The 22933-nt window shown below is 36.8% G+C and overlaps 1 protein-coding gene across 4 annotated transcripts in view; it reads right to left on the bottom strand.

Moving 5' to 3' along the window:
- The window catches only part of KHDRBS2 (KH RNA binding domain containing, signal transduction associated 2), a 369498-nt gene that overhangs the window by 34496 nt on the left and 312069 nt on the right, over positions 1-22933 (bottom strand). For 2 of the 4 annotated variants that reach the window (XR_012659538.1, XM_075087030.1), the window contains exon 7: positions 3722-3804. Coding sequence is in view for 2 of the 4 variants with exons in the window: in XM_075087030.1 (XP_074943131.1) it covers positions 3722-3804 (83 nt within the window). In the remaining 2 variants the exon portion in view is untranslated. Of the gene's footprint in view, positions 1-572; positions 880-3721; positions 3805-22933 lie in introns of those variants that run through there. The other 2 variants (XR_012659539.1, XM_075087031.1) reach the window with 2 other exon arrangements.

A 22933-nucleotide genomic window follows, 5' to 3' on the forward strand; every position in this document is an offset into this window, starting at 1 on the left:
CAGAAAGGGTTTGAGTGTTCTCTGCCCGACTGCCAAGTGCCTAGGGAGTAGTGTATAAACTTAAGAACTACTGAATCTCTTGGTATGTCTGGGCAGGCAGATGTATTTATCACTGAGAGCTGTCTTCACACTGTATGGAATGGAGAGGAGGAGAGAGGAAAAGGGGTTTCATCATGAAATTTGAAGTGCAGTGAAGCATTGCCCATGGGAAGTATGTCAGATCTGATGTCTTCCCCTGCCCACTGAAATGGTTGTTTCCTTATTCTCTCTGGCATCAGACAAAGTTTTCATTCTAATTACTTTAAAAAGCTGTATTTTGACATCAGTATGAACAAATTTCTAAAATGAGCAGGGTTTCTAAATGTCCTTGCTAAACCTATAGTCGTTCATGGAATCTTGTAAATAATGGTTATAGACACAGTTGGGAAGAGCAACCAGTTGCCATTTAAATTTTTGCCCTGAGGTTCCATCCTGTGTTTTGGGTTGTCATTATGGAACAGGAAGATGAGGAGGAAAAAAGGTGGCTTTAGAAATACAGCTTCTATTAGTTACAGCAAGACATACCTCATGCAATATAGACTGTATTTACCATGGCCCCTAATTCTTTCCTTCCTAAAATAAGTCTCCCCAAACATAATAAGATACAGGTGGCACTTACCATAGTAGGGGTCCTGCTGCTCTCTGTCTTCAAGCTGCTTATTCTGTCCATTTCAAAGTGCTCTTGGGGTGCCTCTTAGCTCATTCAGCCACGCAGACTTATTGTGGGTTTCATTCCAGCCTGATCCCAAGACTCTGTCATAGTCTCTTCTGCAAGTGACCCCTTCCCCCTATTTTCAGCCTAAAAATCAGTCTGCTGTCATGAAGGACAGAGCTCTCTGTCTGGAAGGGTGGCAGTGGTAGAGTTCATTAGAGAAGGACCTATACAAAATGTATAGCTAGGCCTGCAATACTGTCCCTGGCCTTTAGTACAAATCTTCAGATAACTGTGCACAAAATTACAGTATGTACCTCTACTTGCATCTTGATGTTCCTGGGGTTTGGTATTTTTGGGGCTCCTACTAAATCATAATCCTGTGTCGTAGCACAGTGGTATATGCCAATAGTGTGCTCATTTTCTCTGCTGTTGGCACAGCCTAATTTATAAAAAAGTCTAAAGCAGACCTCTTGGGCTATGAAGGACTAAGGGTGCCGAGAAGGAATATATGTGGGCAGAGAGCCTCTGATGAGCAAATGGGAAGTAGGTATAAGGTCTGGAAGACAAAGGTATAGGTAACAGCGGTGGTGGTGGCAGTCTGCCCAAACACTATCTTTACTTGGTGCATTGGGTGAGTGGGGGAACAAGGCACGACTTACTGTGTGCTCTGCTCTAAAGCACACTGAATTCAGCTTGCATTCACACCATCCATCCTATCCCACCTGCCCGTGTCCCCCCCTCCAACACATTCTTCTATATGAAACAATAAAGAGAGGAAGGATGGTCAGCATGCACGGTGAGGCAGACAGTCAGACAAGAGTTTGTACCTTCTTTAAAAATTTCCATATTGATTTCTTAACGAGCCATGAAAAGTGAGTGGGAACTCTGCTCTTAACATGAACAGAAATCTTGGTGCTCTGCATTAAGCCACTAACTACAAATTTTTCTTGTTTCATGCTTTATAATTTCAGTCAATCCCTGCAGAGGGCAGTAATGATATTTTTCTCGCTGAGCACAGATATTGTCTACAAGTTTTTGTTATTTTTTTTCCTGTAAATCACACACTAGATGAGATGAATAAATGATTCAAAGCAGTACTACTACTTTCTATGTTAGGTGTGTGCATGATATGTCTTGGAGTATACTAATAACCAAGATCTGAGATCAGGAGAAAACTTTGATATATACATCTAACCACTTATTTTGGACATGCTATTTCATTGTATTGTATTATTTTGGCTCAGTAGGAAGGCAATTCTGTGAAGCTAAATGACCAACAAGGTCTAGAAATCCAAATTGCATATCTTATGGTCCATTTGTTCTTTAAATCTTTGAAATGAGAGTTGTGTTCTGAAAATGTTCTCTTTGAAATCAAAATTACTTGCAGCATTCAGCGCCGCTCAATATGGATAAGTATGACTGCATGTCCTGCCATATATTACAAAAGGAAATGTTATAGCTGCAGATTTTAAATAGATTAGGTATCCTGGAGGTAGCTCACATTAGTAGAAAACATCTGATGACTAAACTTAATAGCTGTTTAATTCACAAAATTATGTGACTCTTTATACATTTTCTTTCTTGAGTCAAATTATCACTGCCAGTTCTGGATGGATTATAATACACTCATAAGCTTGATAGATTTGTCATTTAGTTGACTGGGACATCAATTTGCAAAGAAATTGCAGGTTAATTCAGATAATATCAAGCAATGTCATAGCAGAGAGATTTCCGACTAATTATTATTTTTACACTGGAGGCAATATCTCCTGTGACAATTCACTACTGTAGCAAAAGATGGGCTGAATTATTTTCAAAAAAGTTGGAATACATTTGACAACAAGAATATCTACCTACACAATGACATGACGGGTGCAGCTAGTAATGTATAATTACTTAAAAGTGTTGTTAAAGTATACTTGATGGGGTTCACATTTAGGTGTGACAAATCCTTTTAAATATACTTCACTGCTCATAAAAATACTTTAAAAGTATTTTTTATCAGCTCAGGTGCTACAGCAGTTCTGGAGCTGAATGTAATTCTGACAAGCATTTTCATCAGCAACGCATTTGACAAAAAAGATGGTTAAACTAAAAGCAAGTTTAAGGTCCTCTGGTCTTTGAAGTGCAGAACTCTGTACATATACATCGCTTTCTTGCTCAGTGAGAATCACATGCACTCAGTTAAAATCTGTGTCTTTTCTTGTTAAAATTTCATTTGCCTTTCCACAATCTTACATGTACTCTTAGCGACCCATACGAGCATTTTCTGAATACCTGGCTGAAGCACCCTTTTACCAGCTTAACTGTGAAAAAGATGTCATTGAATATTTAATAAACACAGACCAACCGTCAAATTAATATATGAGTGCATGTGGTGTATGAGTACATAAAAAGCAATCATTTTTGTTGCCTCATTTTGGTGACACAAATCATAACAGATGTGAATGTAGTTTTGCCCATTATCACACACAGTAAGGACATAAATTTCCAAACTTGGTTGCTTTTATCAATTCTGAGAGTTGCTGAGAAAGTAACCGGCTGAGAACAGGTAGTTTCCGCCTTCAGGCATGCGATTCCCTTCTATAGTTTACCTTGATGGTGGATGTCAATCAGTGGCAGGTATTTACCACTATAATTATTTTTATTTTATTTTCTTCTGATTTTGCCCAAAATATTGTAAAAGCCATAAATATGAGATGCCCTTTACAACCTCACACTAGTAAAGGAAAAGTAATTGCACAAACAAGTTCAGAATGACATCAGATAGGAAAATAACGTAATCACTTGCTTTTTTTAAAAAGAATACACTTAATTTGCATCAATTTTAAAAATATAGCTGCTTGCATTTTTGCTTCATCTGCATAATCCTGTATATAAACTCTGAGCGCCATTATTACTTTTTGACAGCCTTTTTAAGTACTTTGAAATTTTGTAGAATTAAATGTGGAAAATAAACCAGGAAATTTACACGAAAAGCTAAGAGTAAAAAAGTGTTATTTGAAAAATTAATGTACAAATGCTTACCTTTGTGTTTGGGTGGCATAACTGTTATCATATGCCTCATAGCTTGGATCATCATATTCACCCCCATATCCATCATCGTATCCCTAAGGGAAAAATAGAACAACACAGCTTAGAAGAGTGATAAATCAAAGCATATTATCGAGCTGTAAAAGTAACTTGCATCAACATATATGTGCTATGTTTGCCCAGTATTATGTAAAACACGCAGCCTGCTAATGAGAATTGTGAATCATGAAGAACAAGCTATATGTTTCAAGGGTAAAGAAATCAGTTACTCATTTAAGAACTCAGCTTATTCATTGATAAACTGGTGTATTGTCCAAACCACAGTGCTTCAGTGAGATCTATGTAGAATGCTGATGAATGATAATGAAAACAATTTCCTAGCAATTTATTATATAAATGGTTCCATGAATACCTATAAGTGAAATGAATAAATGGCAGGAAAAATATATTGACTGTACAACATTATTAAGAATGTTATTGTGATAAGATCATGATATTCAGTCTATTTAAAAAAAAACCAACAAACCAAACAACCTATGAGATACAATATTTGTGCATGTTTGTGACGGAAGTAATGGTTTATGATTTTTATAAATAACTTAGAGTAAGCACCTTTTCCTTCACTGAGCATCCCACTCTTTTTAAAGGCATTTTTTTTCTGTGACTTAAGGGTCCTAACTGAAGGGTTCAGGCAAATGCTTAGTCTGCCTAAGCTAGAGACACAGAACTAACTTCAGGAGGTGGTTCAGCTGATCTTATGCCTGAATCTTCTACTGAGAGAGCCAAGGGCAATTATGATCCACTGTAGCTGCCTCTGAACCAAATCGAGCTCAGGAACAGACAATAATAAAGAGGTAATCCAGGGATGACTTTTGATACGCTTTTTTCATGACAGGACAGCAGACTAGACAAGAAATGCTGTGTGGAAACACTCTGGGGTTTTTGTTTTGTTTTTTTTTTTTCCTATAAATTTCAGGAGCCAATATTTTTAGTTAAATGAAAACCAAACATTTCATAGTTACAAGAAAATTTTCCTGTTATGGGAAGTGCTAAAGGAAATAGGGGGCTTAAAAATCTTTGACTTAATATTAATTACAGCAGAAGGCAATTTTTTTTTCCCCTCACAAGCTATGTGAAGTTTAGCTAGGTTGGGGTAGAAGGGACACCATGAGGCAGCTCCAAAATAACAGCAGTCCAATAAATAATCACTCTGGTACACTATCATAACCACATTAAGTAGAGTGTTACTTTGGTACTTCATTATTTCTGCTAATTGAACTCCATAATGGTATTGAACTAGAGTTCACCGCTACTCCCGATTTAAAGAAAACGTTCAAAGGTGGGAGTATTCAGTTATGTCTCCTTAGGTCAAGCATATTAACTTTGCCTGTCCTTCTGGTCTCCTACCCAGCAGGGAGGGTGAGTGTGGATTCCAGGTGGAAGACTTTACCCCTGTGGTGCTGCGTGGCCTGAAGGAAGGACAGGACTTCATATGGTCACTCCACTTCTCAGGCACCTGTGCCAGCCTGCAGTAAGGGAAAGCATTTCCGAGCAGGAGGGAGAGTCCTGTGTTGAGACTGGGGAATGGCCTCTCCCAGAATCTGAAGTCCACACAAACCCTGTCATCTTCCATTTCAGATGCAAGTGCACCACTTCACTTGCCGTTGTTAGTATAAGCTCATAGCAAAAAGTCCAGTTAGACACAGATCCCTGCAGACTACAGTGATATATTTAACATTATATGGCCAAATACACAACCTTGCTTCTGGGGACGAGGGAAACAATGAACCACAAGAGACAGATGTTAGTCACATCAATTAATCCCACTACTGGGTGGGATGCTGCTACTGTGAAGATGAGGGTGATGCAAGTTCCTATGCAAAGTCGAATAGCTAGAGGAAAGACATTTCAGCGTGCTTACCCACCATATGAGAGAACAGGAAAAGCAACAATTACAAATTAGCTCTCTCAGTTTCTTGACACCTGAGGTGGATCAACATGCAGCACCAGCAGGGCAGAGAACAATTGTTAATATTTGACAGTTCTGTGGGTTCATATTACAGATTTTAACAGCCTCCCTTAAGGCTCAGAGCAGGTCAATACAGTGCAAATGTTTCAAGTGGAATGGTTGGAAAACAGAGACAGAGTCAAAAAGCACAACATATCTTTAATAAAGAAAAATATTTTCTGAATAATGTTCTCTTATTTGTGTCAATCTGAGAATTATCTTCTAATCCTGCAGGTGAAAAATTTATGCAGGGTACATACCAGCATTTTTAAAAAGTTTAATATGGTGTATCATACCCAGGAACCCTTGAGGCATCTAGAATTGAGATCCAAATAGCTCCTTTCACATCCTTGAAGTGCCTCAAACTCACTGAGCATTTTTCTTCTCTGTAACCTTCAGAACCTACAACTTTAATGTTTGAAAGTGTTTCCTGCATGCACACTTTGAGAGACGAAATGCCTGGCTCCCATGTAGACCGTGTTAGGATCCAGAAGCTACAAAGTTTGAGGATGCCCAAATTCACATATTCCGCACTGTGTGATGAGGATGGTGCTTCCAAGAGCAGTTCTCTGTAGATCCAGAGACCAGCACGCTGGATGCCCTCTCCAAATGCAGTGCAATCTTTTACTCAGCAATAGAGTCAGACTCCTTCATGCAGTCTCTAGGTCTACTGGTCCTTGTATTAAAAAAACCAAACCAACCTTATTAAATTGACAAATGTTCTGTATATGTATGCTGATAGGAACAGAGCTGTCCTCAAAGAATCCAAGTTAGTTACTAGTGCTGTATCCTCACTTCACTGAAGGCAAAAGGATTGATTACCCATGCTGTCAGTGTTGTGAATATGACATTTTTTATTCCATAATCTCTACAATTTCATTTATTTCACCTGAAAACTTCACATATATGTGTATAACACTTAGACCTTTCATTCTGTATCTAAGCTCTAATGCCTCTTGATTGAGGTCTGTGTTTTTCAAGCAGAAATGTTAGACAAAGTGACATTGGGCCTGATCTGATCCATGTCCACCACTGGAGAATCCATCACCATGTTCATTAGAATATTAGAAAACTTGTATGAAAAGTTGATAATGTCAAGCCACCTGGTTTCAGTGAAGGGGAAGAAAACACTTCCCTAAATATTCAGACCTCTTTGAAGAGGTTATTGAGGGTACAGATAAGCAGGACCCAAGGGAAACAGGTTCCTTTGAACTCCAAAAAGTTACTAATGAGGTTTGATTCTCCAGGCTGTCCAAAGGACTGGGGTTGGTTGCCTGGGAAGCCTCTTTTCCTGTGTGAGGAGTGGTTTTCCCCATGGTAGCTGACACCATCATTCAGAAGAAAAAGCTTACTGGAATGAACTGAAAAATATGAAACGGGAACTATTAGAAATATTCAAAGTCAAACTGATAGCGATGTCTAGGATAGGTTTTTACGCCAGAGTATCTTTATCTCAGGAATTTCTTAATAAAACATCTTTCCAAAACATAAGAAAGACCACTTTGTGTCAGGAAGAAAGAAAGTGAGTCTCAATGACTAGGATTTGCTCTGGCCTTCCAGTGCTACATCCTGAACTGGAGATAAGGAACAGAAATATACATCTGGAGCTGCAGTGGGGCCAACAATGTTTGTAAACCATTATGGATGATTTGAGGAGTTTTACTATAGTTTAGAATTACAAAATAATAAAATAAAAATAATAATAAAAATTATGCAAGATTTTAAAATATAGCTCAGTTCCAGAAAATACTATTTTGAAAGTCAGCATATTTAAGTATTTAACAGTCTTTCCCCACAAAGCAAAGATAGGGAAAACTCTTAAAAGAATCTCAGAATAGCACACGAAATCAGCATTGGGAACACTCACTTCAGGAGCAAATAGACACTACCGTACCACTGATAAAGAAAACTATAGTCAGGGGAAAAAAGGGTATAGAAGAAAAAAGGGACATTGGGAAAAACGCTTATATTCTACTACCTGTGAAAAAGTTAAGTATCAATTTAATTCCCCACCCAAGATATCATTGAGAAAGATATTTTTTCAGATTTACTCAAATCCTCTCCAAGTTTCAGATGCTGAAACAAACATTACAAACACAAACAAAATAAGTATAATCAGTAACAAGGGTATCATAATCTAATGCAATCAAATCTCTTTAGACATGACTTTGCTACTTAATGCAAAAACCCTATTTCAAACAATAACAGTCCACACTCAAATGCACCAAGTTTAAATCACCCCTTCCCTGAATAGTCTTAGAAAACAGGATTTTCACAGCATGCCCTGAAAATTGGTAGGTTTCACCTCTGAGAAACCAAGAAAGGAAATAATTCAAATACTTGATATTTGTCATTATAATAATGATTATATTGGTACAATACAAATGAAAACTGCCCTAGTCACAGTATTTTAGGTATGTCTTCATAATACATGATAAAATACACCATAAGGAAGTCAAAAACTAATTAGTTTTTTCAAGAAGACATCCAACTCTTTCTAGAGTAGCAAACTACAAAATATCTAGACTTTTTTCATTTTTAAAAAGCAAAACACAATAAGCCAAAGCAAAGTGAGTTACGCAATTCTGTATTTACTGGGGCAGATGTGTTAGATTTAGGTAACTAACCTTTAGGTATGTAAGTTAGTTCATCATTCGAAAGAATTTATTGCTCAGAGAAAACTAAGCTTGTAAAAATCTGTGCTGCTAAGCTTAATTTTGAAGTGACCTGACACCCAGAATGCAATCAGAATGCTGTGAATGATGCATGGGGATAGGTGGGCATGTCAGAATAGCATCTCAAACAGATGGCACTTTGTTAAGAGAAGATCTCAGGTTAGACAGTCTGGCACGCAACTGACTACACACCTACATCTCAGGAAATGCTAACAACTATGGGAAGTCTTAAATCCCACTCCTTTTACTGTAGATAAAGCACTGGAGAGAAAATAGAGAAATACATCTGGGAAGCCTTCCAGATGTATGACTCATGCCCTTGGCTAGTAATACTGCCTGTTTGGCTTAATGAATCTTGAAATTTTTCCTGCAAAGAGCGTCTAAGGGGATTAAACCATGTCCCAGAGAAATGGCAATTTTAACCAAAGTTAAAAGCAGATCACAGCTATTATACTTGGACCTGTACTACTGTCACCTCCGTCTCGAGTTGTTCCTTTTAAAAAAGCAGCAGACAGCACTCTCATTGTGTGTTCACAATGTCTTGTGAGTGCAGAGCTGGCTGAGCCTCTCTAGAGAGTTCTAAGGGTGTAAGGGGGAGGACTTGCCTTCTATCACAGTCACAGTCACGAGTCTGGTGCTCAGTCCCCAGGTCAATCTAAGGTGGGGCAGCTCTGAGTAGATGTAGAGGAACACATTTCAATATATTAGTTTTATGTAATTTAGACAAATGGCAATTTCTTTCTACTGACTACAAAGAGGGGTAAAAACTGTAATTATTTTAGGTTTGGATTATTCAGTGTTGAAAACCTGCAGTTAGAGCAGACAAATCTCACTGAAGTACCTGGGAAGTTAGTCTGTTGCTGAGCAAGGATTCCCAGACTCGTAAATTATGCTTAGAAACTGAAATTCTGGCTAAATTATCCAATAAGTACATATGCCTGCTGTCATAGCTGCCCTTAGCTCAGCTATACCTTCAGGGTCAGAAAAAAGAGGAACTAGATATTATCAGTTTGTTGAAGATGATATATATCCCCTGCAGTAGTGAGATCTACTAAGCATTGTGAAGATGAACTCAAAGATAAGTGGCACTGTATCAATCAAAATAATATAATAAAATAATGCTGAAATTAAAATGGGAATACTGATCAATTGCAAAATCAGAGCTCTATGTTATGGACTTCATAAATGCAAAATATGAACTATACAGTCTACAGCGCTGAGACAACCCAGAGTAGGTGTGCTTGCCAGAGGCAAGGAAGTAATCTCGACACATTCAATCTCTTAACGAAATCAGTCTTATTCTTCATATACCAGCAATGGGAAACACCTTTATAACTGAATGGTAAAACATATACAGATGAACATTTTTCACATAGTTGTGGAAATATAATTGAAATTTCATTATAATCACAGTCATGGAGATTTTGCAAATTCAAAGCAGGGAACATAAATGAGCTATTCATGTCCTCATATTTCAGTGGTTTAAATAAACCTCATGTTGAACAATTAGAGTAATAAGAATGAGTCAAACTAAACAAGTTTAGTACCCAGAAGTCCTAAAATTGATTGTAGGCAAGATAAAGATAGGGCAGGGACCACAGAAGTAAATAGCTGTGCAGTGCCAAAGCAGTCACAGTAAAACAGAATCTCAGATACTTCAAAAAATTGCTGTGTACTCTCCTAAGTGTAGCAATCTTTCTTTTTATCTATATTTTTCTATAATTTTTCAACTAAATGCAAAATGAATGAAAACTTAAAATACATTTTGGTGTACTGAAAATCAGAATGGAATGAAAATGTAAAAGAAAATTTAACAGAAATGAGGAATGAGGGTTTTCTTACTCCTATATTTGTAAGACTGTAGCCTACAGCATAATTTGCTGCTGCAATTATACTACAACATTCATCTAACATCTTCATTTCTTCAAATCCTACTGTTAGCTCTCCTATGCTCATGAAGTCAAACCGAAACTTCTAATTCATGTGCCAAAGCTCTGCATAATCAGCTGCTGCTTACATCCATCTAACTCATTGCACTTTCCCTGTCCCCTAACCTTGCTACCGTCAACACTGAAACCATTCCCTTTCCAATTTTACTTATGCTTTTTTTCATATTGCCTCTCCTTATGGAATAACACCCTAACCTCAGTGTCAATCCTTCACTCAGTTCCTATTGCACAGGAATGTCTTGCAGAAACATCTCTTCCTTCCAGTATCAATAAAATTACTTATTTTAGTAAAAAACAGCAAGTGGCTATTGGATATTAGGAAAAGGTTCTTCACCCAGAGGGTGGTGGAGCACTGGACCAGGCTCCCCAGGGAGGCAGTCATGGCGCCAAGCCTGGCGATATTCAAGAAGGACTTGGACAACGCCCTTAGAGATATGGTGTGAATCTGTGTTTGTCCTGTGCCGGGACAGGAGTTGGACCTGATGATCCCTGTGGGTCCCTTCCAACTCAGGACATTCTACGATTCTAAATGGAGATTAAAAATAATCCAAGGTATCTTCTTTGTGTATCTGCAATAAATTGCATTTTTGCACTTGTCTATTCCTGAAGAAATGATTTTTAATTGTTATTTCTACTGATGACTTGTACTGCTTTACATAGTACTTGAGTGATAACATATTACAGCAGCAAGTTGCACTGGTGACAATATATCACATAAATGGCATTTAAATGAAAGATTTATTTTTCCTGTGAACTGAAATGAATCATGTAGAAAGAAGCCTTTGGCTGCCAAGGGAGGATGGGGTGTAATAGACCCATTCTTAGTTTTAATCTCTCTATCATATCTAATATTTCTCTTTCCAAAATTTCAAGCAAAGCAGATGGTGAACTTCTTGCTCATCCTGATGCTCCCCCAGCTGTAAAATCGATAGATGGAGCTGACACAAAATCTGTCCACGGAGCACTAAGCTTTCTTGTATCGTAGATAGAGAAATCATTACAAGAATCTACTAAAGACTAACAACTCTTCTGTCTGAGTTTAGCAACTTATTGATAGCTTAAAGCATTTCACAATGGTTTGATCTGCTAGACAAAATGCCTTAAAAGTAAACCATTTCAACCATGAATAAGCATTATAATAATCCAGGAAATCAAATTTCCAGGTCTTAAATGGTTGGGAATTCCAAGGAATTTTCCTTTTTGTTTTCCAACCCTTGAAAACTGGCCCACAAGACTGTCAATCTCAGAGCTTGTAAATGTGCAAGTAAATGCTGAGGTACTCAGACAGAAATGCTTAGACAGGTGCTTTACAGGACCTTGAATTGCATTTAATTTTAAATCAAATTTTACTCTGATGTATTATGAATGCTGAAAGTAGGCAGGTGAAATACAACTTGGCCAAATGCAAGATAAGGTGCTCTAGCAAATATATCCTCAAATTCTATAAACTGCCCATCTCTGAATTTTCAGAATTCCCTCAGGAAAGGCTTCTAGGAGTCATCACGATTAACAGATAGGAGATCTGTCCAATTTTACTGCATCATTAAAACAAAAAAGCTTCACAATAATAGCCTGATATTTTCTATGTCAAGAAAATAAAATACATAGGTCAATTTTATGCATAATCCCATCGGTTTTGATCAGTTTTTATCCTCTATTTAAATATATTTAAACATTAAGGATTCCATGAATCAGTAATACACAACAGTAACAAAACTTCACAGTGGAGAGGCAAAATTGTTTAAAGTGCTCAAAACACAGGGCAAATAAAGATTTATTTATTTATTAATCCTGAAGCAGGTCCAGATGAGAGCTCAGGTATACTTACTTATACCTTTGATTTAATTTTTGAAGTTGCAACCTGAGTAGTATGTCTCATCAATTTATATATTTGAGTTGATGAAACTTTTTTTTTCATTCAAACTTAAATTTTGAAGAGTTAACATAATGGAACTTACTGTGCAAAATAGAGGTAGATTTTAAAAGTTATGAAATTAATCTAGTACTAGGGAAACTAAATGTTAAGTCGATATCAGTTGCAGAAGAGATGAACTCTTTTTTTTCTGCTTGTGACAATGATTAAACTTATTATACAACTGCTGCTTACAGTGAATGCGAAATGTTTGCACTGCTGCTAATCACGTTTGACTGAAAATGTTCCTAGAAATTCTTCTTGGTCCTGTGTACTGTACAGGAACAAAAAAAGGAAGTGCCTACTCACAGCACCATCTTAACTGTAATATTTAATTTTCTAACAGATATTGTCAGACTAGGAAATATAGTTTAGCATGATGTATAAAATGCAAGGATTAGAGGTAATGCAGATTTTTCTTCTTGGTTGAAAAAGATATGTGAGAATGAACTTAACCAGCACAATCTTGTAGAGGAATTATTGCAGAAAGGCCAGGTATAATTAAAAGCAGACACGCAGAATGTGACGGAACTTCTCATTTGTGAATATAATAATGAGCAAAACAGTAAAAAGTGGTTAATAGTTATTGAGATACTTAAAAGTAGTCTTTAAGTTGTTATCCCCTCAAGTTCGAACATGCAATTAGAGAAATTACGGATGGAAAAGAACAGATCATCTATTAGGAGCTCCTGTCAGATATGATTGCTCCTTTCAGCACATTTTCTAGTGCTTTCTCTAATCAAATTCTAAATATTGCCAGTAGTAGGGATTCCACCATTTCTCTTGGGAGACTGTCTGACAGCCTAATAAATCTTTGTGTCAGACACCTCTGCTAACTTTATCCCATACAACTAAATATATCTCACTGTACCAGTGAGATGTATTCTCCCAACTCAGTGTTCTCAGTATTCTCTGATGTCTGTAATATTTTTCCACTTTCTTTTAAAAATAATTCAAATATAAAGATTCAAAACCAAATGCAACCCTGACACAGACAGCGATATACTGATCGGCAGATAGCACAGCACAAGCCAGAACCCCCACATCTTCATAAAAACCTTACACAGATCCACACCTCCACAAATCCCTTCCTTTTCCTTGGGTCCAACAAACAGATGTATCAGAAAGGATGTCCAATCATATGTGACTGTACTGGATCGAGAGCGTCAACACTACAACTAGCCCCCTGAAATGAAAGCCTTCTCACGCAAGTGGCTTTCAGGTGGTGATAGATGACCTGCTTGAATTAAATCCTTGAAGTCTGATGGAATTTTACTGCATTAAAATCCCGCCAGGAAGTCCATACAAACCTCAGATTATGGCTTTCATAGGAAGACACTCAGTTTACTCAGCAAGCCTTTGTGCTGTGCACCGGATTGAATTTGGAGATTTTTTTAAGGTGATAAAAGTGATGCAGATATGGATCACAGTAACAAAAATCCATATTAAATAGAGAATGAAAATCCTGTTATTATGTATGGCATATTCCTAGACTCTGGTGCAGCCTGACTGTTGTGCTGCAAACAGGGATGTGTTGTGATTCCATGTTGTAGCAAGACACAAGAAGGAAGGTTGAATAGTAGTTTCCCTCACTGAATGTTACGCTCTACCATGCAGCTGTAATCACTTTGGTCTAGCTTAGCCTTCACCTGCTGGCTATCATTCATGGTTGAAAACTCAGAAAATAGACCAGATATTTGATACATTAAGTTAATGCAGTAAAGACACAAAAATCGGGTGAAATTGACATACTGAAAACACTAAGTTGTATCTCTGTGCTAGTTCTTCTAATGCTTGCCAAGGAATAAAAAGAAAGAAAAAGTGTAAGAAAAGGCAAAAAAAGAAGGCCAACAGCCCCATTCATTGTGAGACTATTAATCTCAGAATAACGATTCTGACCTTTCCTGACACAGCCCGTCAAAAAAATGAAGAACAAAAAATAATTGCAAATATTGATAGACTGCCAATGAGTCCAGTTAATACTAGTACTCATTTTCATTTACCATATATATATGTAAATAGTAGTTTACATCTAGTAACACCTCTTCTACTCCAAACACTGCAATTGAGACACCAAAAGCAGAGTTTGGCAACTTTCTCAAGTGTATCTAGGGCTGCATTCCCAAAGCTGTACAGACCATCCCAGGCCATGAATGATCCAGTCACTGTGCAGTCTACTGATGGTGTCCAACACTGTGATTGAAAATGGTCCTGAAGAATCTCAAAGTTTCTTTTAGTCCACCTCTTTAGCTCACAATTTAATTTTTACTAATATATCTCCATTTGTTTTCAACTATTTTAGTATATTTACCAGTCAAAAATTAACAAGATGTTGAATATAGGAACATTTTAACATGCACTGATTCATAGAAAGCATAATCATATCAACTTCATTGTTCTACTTTACACTTACCAATGTTTTGGAAAAGATGCCATTCTAGATTTTGAGAGCTTCTATGAACTAAGAGCAAGGTTTCTAGCTGACCACTGCATTCATAATGTCTGGTAGTGTGACAAAAATGCTTTGTGCTGTGGAAAACTAAGTTTTTGTAAGAAACAGGTTCTTCTATTGTACTCTTTATACTAATATATTAATATATACATAGAAATTAATATACATATATACACACAGAGGCATCTATCTTGCTCTTGGGTAACAGCAGTATTTGCATCCCTTTCATTCAATTACATTGTATGAGTGTACACAGTTTTGAGGTTCACTAAAAAGGATGGAAGGCAGAAAGTTATGTTCACCATAACTTAAATCTCTGGTCAGAAGTAATTTCTAGTTCCTCTTTTTAACAACTACATTAGATAAATAGTGTCAAATGTGACAGGCTGACTACCTTCTAAAAGGAAAAAAATGTTTGAAGAGGTTATTCTCTGGCCATAGAAGTGGAAGCACAATATAGATTGCAGAGAACATTTGACTGATGTACTCGAAATCTTGTGTTGCTGTTTTTCTGAATGAACAAATTTCGCTGTCATTCCTTGGAATTTCTCACTAAGCTCAGAACCCTTTTAGCTCCATATTCGACATTGAAAATAATTGTGTGATTTTAGTTCTTCAAGAGTTTAAATTTTAAAGCTTGCATGCCAAGCCAATTTGCATTAGTCTTCTAATGAGAACCATGTGTCACTCCATCCCTGCCCTGCAACACATACAAACATACACACATGAGCAGAAACTTATGAAAGAAATTCCTACACAAGCACTTCTGTTGTCTCTCCAGCTTTCTAGAAAAAAACTGAGATTTTTATAACAAAAGGCTTTCCATCATGACCTACCACTCAGGCCATATCCTCAGTTATGCTTCCCTGTATGTCATAAAAGACTCTTAGCTTTAACCTTTGTTTATTTTTACGGAGGCAGCTTCCAACTGTTTTGTTTGTTTGGTTTGTATTTTTATAGAGATATTTTTGTGATATGAAATACAGACTACAATATATCTTTATCAATTCTACTTCAGGAAAAGAAAGTAGGGCAAAGGAATGAAAAGATATCTATTTGTTAATTACTATTTTCTTTTAAACATTGTTTCACCACTTTATATACTCACCTATATCTTGTTTATGTAGGCAAAATACCTTGCTCTGGATAAGGTAAAAATCTACTTGTGTCTCGGATCTTCTTTGTTTTAAAGGGGAGAATATTAAAAGGAATTTTTAAATTGAATTTTTTAAAAATTTTATCAGGTCTTAGGCAGCAAGTTCAAAAAGCCACTATGTCAGTTTTGGAAGTTCTGAAGGATGGAGTGTTCATAGCAAAATAATGAAGTCAAAGAGGAGAAGTCGGCATGTATTCAAGTAGAAGAGGAGAAGCATATGGATACATTTTTTTTCACTATCAGTTCAGAGAAGAGGCCAATTAACACTTAGACTCTGCTTGAATATTTAAAAAATGAGCAGAAGGTTATTCTCATCTTACAAGCTCTAATGACAGAGATTGAAGATACTGTCACTATTCTTTAACGTCTCAAAATTGTCTAAAAAGGGATGGTTCATGCTGGTAATGTTTCATCACTAACTATTCAGCCAGTAGCCCACTATTCCACAATGGCAGTATTATCTCCTCATTGGCATGTCCTTGTTCTGTTAATGCACTGGAGGGGAAAAAAGGCATCGATTTAGCTGTGATTGTAACGGTCAATGACTCAGCAATCCATGTAAAAAAAATCTCAGTGATTCAGAGAGGTGGTGTCAGCACTTTATATAGTGCTTCATTACAGTATTCAGTTGGGTTTTGAAACAGAAAATCCATGGGACAGAGGCTTCAGGTTTTTTTTCCTACTCAAGATTAGGTATTAGTCTAGTGTAAAAATGTATACACAATTACACAGAACATCCAACTGTTACTTGAAATAAAACCAAATTCTTTAATTAACTCTACTTTTTTTTAATTTAAAAAGCTGTGTTGCATAAGTTTGTAAAACTCAGTATAAACACTGAAGATACTAAAACACTGAAGGAAATAAGTACATAATAATATACTTGATGACTACAACAAATTGCTCACTTAAGAGTATATGAATTTAAAATAAGCTGACTCTGTCAGTAATGACTCTCTGTATTCAAATTTTATCATAAGAAATATCCATGTCGGGCTCATGAAAATATTTGACATGTCTGAGTCATGTGGAGTCCAAGAACTCTACTTGCAAGAGGCTGGAGTGGATTAGCAAAACAACAGCTGGAAGTTCACTGTCTTAAAATGAAGCCATCATCTCTACCAACATCTCACTCTGTTAATGCATCTAAGAAGCAAAAGAAGCTGACTTAACTCTGATGCTGATTTCTCATAAGATACCCCTCTAAAAATATAAAAAAATTAAGCTGTCTTCCCAGTTTCCACTGAGGTTAGTGCTATTTATTCCCTTGGTAAAATGTTTGGAGACGTGTCAGTAAAGAGTGATTGGTAAACTCCTGAGCATCACCCTGAACACCCGGGAAGCCCAGAACCTGGCTCAGAATTATCAAATGTAGGAAGGACTTTCATAGCACTTAATTGCAAGCATCACTGAAATGATACTAAATTATTAGTATTCAAATAAACATGAAGTGTTACAACACTGGTGATTAAGCCTTCAGCTTTGAAATGGTAGTCACCTTACTAGCTGAAGAAAGCTATATCTCAGTTTTGACCCTGAGGCAGCCTGATGAATACACCTATAGTCAACACAGGAGTGAAAATCAGAGCAGACAGAACTGAAAACACCCCTTGTAGAAAATAAAAGCAACATTCTTCTTGTCCGTTATCCTCTTGGCCATCTGTAGTGTCTGAGGATCCAAGGCATTCTTGTATTTCAAGATGTGGAGTGCAGAAATTGAATGTAATGGCCAACATAAAAGTGACTTTAGGTCTAAGAATAAAATCCATATGAAAAGGTTTAAATTGAAGTCCATTTGGATAAGCAACACAATTTTCTTTGTTGAAAAAGATCTTTCTCACCTGTGCCTGCTGCACATCAAAGGCACAATTTAGTGGAGCTGTCTAGTGTAATAATTTGGATTGTATGGAATATGGAAGAATGGAGTTAACTCATTTTGGTGTCAGTGTGAAAATACTTCACACCTCACCATAAAGCAGACTTTGAGAGCTCAAATCAGAAGCTGCACATAGTTATCTGCTGTCATTTTAGACATCCTAACATATCCTGTCTGGCTTTTGCCTTCTAGCCCAGCAGGGCAGAGGTCCCTCCTGGTCCTGCATGACATTGTTGATCCACTGTGGATGTCTTGAAGGCTGTAGGGTGCCTCAAATAGCATTAGAACCTGTGCCCGGGCAGCCCAACAGAACCTAAATTGTGAGATGAAGGGTGTACCTACATTAGTGTTTTGAGCTGGGAGATGTCTTAATCAAGCACTGGCTCCCCCAAAACTGAGGCTAACTATCAACATGTCTTGAAGCACCTAAGATATATAGGAATATATAAATCTAAGGTTTATATTCCTAAACCTTTTCTTCTGAGCAGGCTTGTAGCTGCTTTGATCAGTTCAACAACTATATACTACTAATGCCTAATTAGTATCCACTAAATAGAAGTTCTCCACTTATCATCCAGGAAGGTTTTGAGCCAGTTGGCATGCCCCAGGAATATATAATACATACATCCATAATCAGTCTGCCTGCAAAACACAGCTGATTCCACTTCTTTCTTTCCAAAACAGCACAATACCACAACGCTCCAGTGAAGTGCCAAACCTGGTTCAATCCTTATTTCAGCCTGAAGCTACATTTCTAATGAGAATGGCTATTGCAAGAACTAGGCTTTAAGCTACACTGTGATATTGGTTCCCTTACCTAGTTGATTTTTTTTTCCAATTTTAAAGATTAATTCAGGAAAGAGAGGCTGCCAAAGAAAGCATGAATATCGAACTTCGGTTTTGGGACACACTCTTGGAGAAGGAAGTTTTAGATTGCAATGCATGGTCCAGTAATTATTCTGAGTTGTAGCTAGTTATTTCATAACATGTTAACATCCTTAAAGCAGAAACAGAACACTGACATAAAATTATGGCATTTTATAAGAAAGATATAGATCCTCTTTATTCCTTAGTTTTCTAGCTGCAGAAGAAGATTCAGGGCTGTAAATCATAATTATCCCTAATGGACTTCATAAACAGATACTTATAACTATTTACTCATAACTGAGCAAAATTGAAGCATGCTATATCCACTTTCTATAACATTGCAATTGGGATATTAACTACAATTTTAGCCCAGAAAAACTTAGGAAATAGCAATCTTTAAAGTTCTTGATATCCATTCTCAAAACAACTTTGAATCTAAGGTGTAAATGTTGGTGTTTGAGTATATAATATCTCTGTAAAAGCTTTGTTTGTTTGCAGATAGTCTTCTAATTGTCTTTTGGAATGTTGATTTGACACAAAGAGAAGAGATCCTTCATATTTTGCTTATGCTTTCCCTTTTACTGAAAAAGCAAAATCCACTGCATTCAGTTTCCTGAATAATCTCAGCTAGTGTTGATCACAGACATAACAAATAGAAGAGAAAAACATTTTTCTGCATGACTAATCTGTCTCCTGGATCGTTCAGTCCATGTGGTAGAAACATCATTTACATTTTGGTCTGTGTATTTTTATAAAGTTACAGCATGTGAGCAACAAGTTATCCACTGAGTTAAGTGTAGTTCCTCCATAAAACAGTGGGAAAACTCATGGACTTCAGTGGCATCAAAACCAGAAAAATAAATAAATGGGAGATTTTTTTTGCATTTTTAAATCTGGGAAATATAACTGTAGGTATTAATTCAGAAATTAAAAAATGTGTTATACTCTAGTTGCCATTATTTATAACAAAAACTAATGTATGAATAACAAATAATTATACTGAGTCTGTTGAATGTCTTAAAGAATTCAGCTTTCAAGTAAACCTGTGATATAACTAATTATCACTGTTCTTGTTATACAGATGCAGAAAACAGAATTTAGAAGCGTTAATGTAATTAACATGCTCAAAATCAAAGTGAAAATCTGTGTCAGAGCAGTGAACAAAACCTCAGAATTACTTGGATCTTATCACCACCTTCCTAAATGGTATGAGTCATTTCTTGCTCACATCAGCTTTAAGAGCAGATTTAGATGTTGACGCTATTGGAAAGGCTGTTTTATAAACCATTTATGAATATCTTCTCAAAGAGCTTCACCAACTCAAACACTTCAAGATCAATGATTACAAGTTCGCAGCCAACAAGAGGTTTATATCACCTTAAAACATGCAACTTATTGTTGCAAAAATATGTTTTAAAATTGCACTGACATACATCTCTATCTTGATGAGCTTAAGGGTGTGGTTTTGTTGATTACAGTCTATCCTCATATGACTTCCCCTTTATCTCATAACACTGGATGAATTTTCAAATTTATTCGTTAGGCTTTGAATAATTTTAAGCTAACTTGACAGATGTAGTATTGTTTTGTTTGTCAAAGCATTTCCTCATCTGATTTCACTAACACATAAATGGTGTAGGCTGCCCTTCAGACCTTCATTTAATGTTCTTTGACCGCATATTTATAACAACGGCACAAGAAGAACAAAAGAATAAGATTGCAAGATTATCAAAAAGGTTAGTATACTTAGTGATGCCCACCAGTGTGTCTGCGAGCTGACAGAGTATCTCATAATAAGTATTTGAAAGAAAAATTTGACCTTTCTGCTTGTGAGAAAATTGTGATTTACCTATCTGGTATGTGAAAATAGGTGGGGATTTTTGGTTTGTTTTTTTGTTTTTTTCCAAATTATTTCATCCAAAGTGAATGATAATGAAGAGTTCTTTGCCAATACTATGATTACTATCACTTTTTGTCTGTATTTTATCTTTTAAATTAATCTCACACCACATCATATTAATTCTTTTCCATTACTGGAAACTACAAGCAGGATTGTGACAGGAGCACTCATGTACATACACTGATATCTATACGTCTGAAATTTGGTTTCTCTGAACCTTTACCTGTACGTAGACTTTAGCATTAAATTTCATAGGGTAGTCATATTAAATATGACAAAGAAATCCAAATGTTTCACCCACCCAGAAACAGCCTGTGAAGAACTTTCAGTCTGTTTCTTACCCTAACACTTGGTTTTGGTTAATATTTTTCTTCCTAATACTTTGTTTTAATTTCTATTAGAATATTTCATTCAGGAGCTTTGTTTTGTTTTTAGACTTTTTTTTTGTGTGTGTGTTTTAGATAAATACCTTTTGTACTTCTGCACTTTTCTACTTACAAAATACTATCAAGAGAGTTTAAAGGTCTTCTGATGTGTGTCCAGCCATTTCTGATGGATGCTGGCACAAAAGGGAGCATATGATGAAAAACTGGAACTTCTTTAACATTTACCCAAAGTTGAAATAAAATTACATTGTGACTAGATCAAAATACAATTACATTTTTACAATAAAACCCAAGTTTCAGTCAAATTTTCCTTTCAGAAAAGTGAAACCTTTCCCTTGAAATTAAGAGCCTCTGGGAATAAATATGACTGAAAGCTGGTCTTTCTTAAGAACGGCTACAAGGCACGTATGCATAAAGTTAGAACAACCTTCAAAGAAATTTGCTGAAGTATTTACAAAAATTAATTTACTACCTTACACTTTCTTGTGCTTTAGCCAGCAACTCAGACCCACAAGCCACTCGCTCACGCCCCCACCAGTGGGACGGGGGAGAGAATCAGAAGGGTAAAGCTCATGGGTTGAGATAACAACAGTTTAAGAAATAAAATAAAACAACAACAACAAAAATGCCATGGAAAGGAAAACAATGAGAGGCGCAAAACCCAGGGCAGGGGGAACAAACCGCACTTGATGCAGCCGCTCGCTGCCCACCAACCGAATGCTGCCAATCCCCAGCCACAACAACCCCCACACACAAACCACCCCTCATTAATGTACTGGTCATGGCGTCACATGGTACGGAACGAACATCCCATTGGCCAGTCGGGGTCAGCTGCCCTGGCTGTGGCCCCGCCCCTCCCAGCCTCCTGCCCACGTGGCAGAGCATGGGAAGCTGGAAAGGTCCCTGACTACTACAGGCAGTACAGGGAAGAGAATTAACCCTTTCTCAGCCAAAACCAGCACACTTACTAATATCTGCTAATCAAATTTCTTTCTGTCAAATACAAAGGCACCATAACACTTTAATTTTTCAGTCTTATGATAGTACAATAATTAGAATGAAACAACCATGGACTACTTGGATAATACAGGCTCCACAGAGAATAAATATATTTTTTAAAAAATAATTTCCCTAAGTAAGAGGTGTAATAGTCAAGAAAAGGAAGTAAAGATCATATTAGTTGTTCAATTGCCAGGTATATCAATAACAAAAAAGAAATTAAAGAAAGCCTTCGAACATTTTAAATCTTGGAAGATACATGGCTGGAGACTCACTCTTGGAAGGAGGTGCTCTGTGCTGGAGGAGGTACACCTCTGAGGGGAATGTGGCTGTGGGCATCCCACCCTGGGGCTGGGACACGCCTGAGGGTCTGCAGCCTGTGGACAACCCATGCCAGGGAAGAAGAGAAGAAGGAAGCAAGGAGCAGCAGAGGAATACAAGAAGGACTGAAGAGCAGAAAGAAACCACCACTTATGGATTACATTGCAATCACCAAAGACTCTGCAAGGAAGTCAGTCATCCTCATGAGAGGATCATTTTCAAGCTGTAAAATATCCTAAATTTACTTCTTTGCACTTTGCTGTTACCATGATTTCCTTTCTTCTTCAAAGACCACTTTGAACTCTTCTCTTTAGTCATAAGCACCTTAGGGAGCCATTTAAAAATAAACCCTACAAATAATAATTTTGCTAATCAATATTGGTGAGCTGGGAAGGTATGTCTTATATATAATCATCATCATCATCACATAAAATAGAGCAAGATAAGAAAAAAAAAAAATGCTAGATTCTAAATATAAAAGTTAGAAAAAACATATATTCAAATTTAAAAGCCATTGCTTTAAGGCATGTTCCAATAGAAACATCAATCCAGCAGTTATCTATGCTACAGATGACCTGTGTCCCAGTTAAAAAAATATATCCTGATGGTGTCTCCCCTGCACTTTTCTGGCTGTTGGATCCAAATCAGCCTCCACGTGCTACTTTTCCACGTTAAAAGGACATCAAATCCAATTTCTTTTGTTAC

Source organism: Phalacrocorax aristotelis, chromosome 3 (assembly GCF_949628215.1).
Source record: "Phalacrocorax aristotelis chromosome 3, bGulAri2.1, whole genome shotgun sequence".
NCBI lineage: Eukaryota > Metazoa > Chordata > Aves > Suliformes > Phalacrocoracidae > Phalacrocorax > Phalacrocorax aristotelis.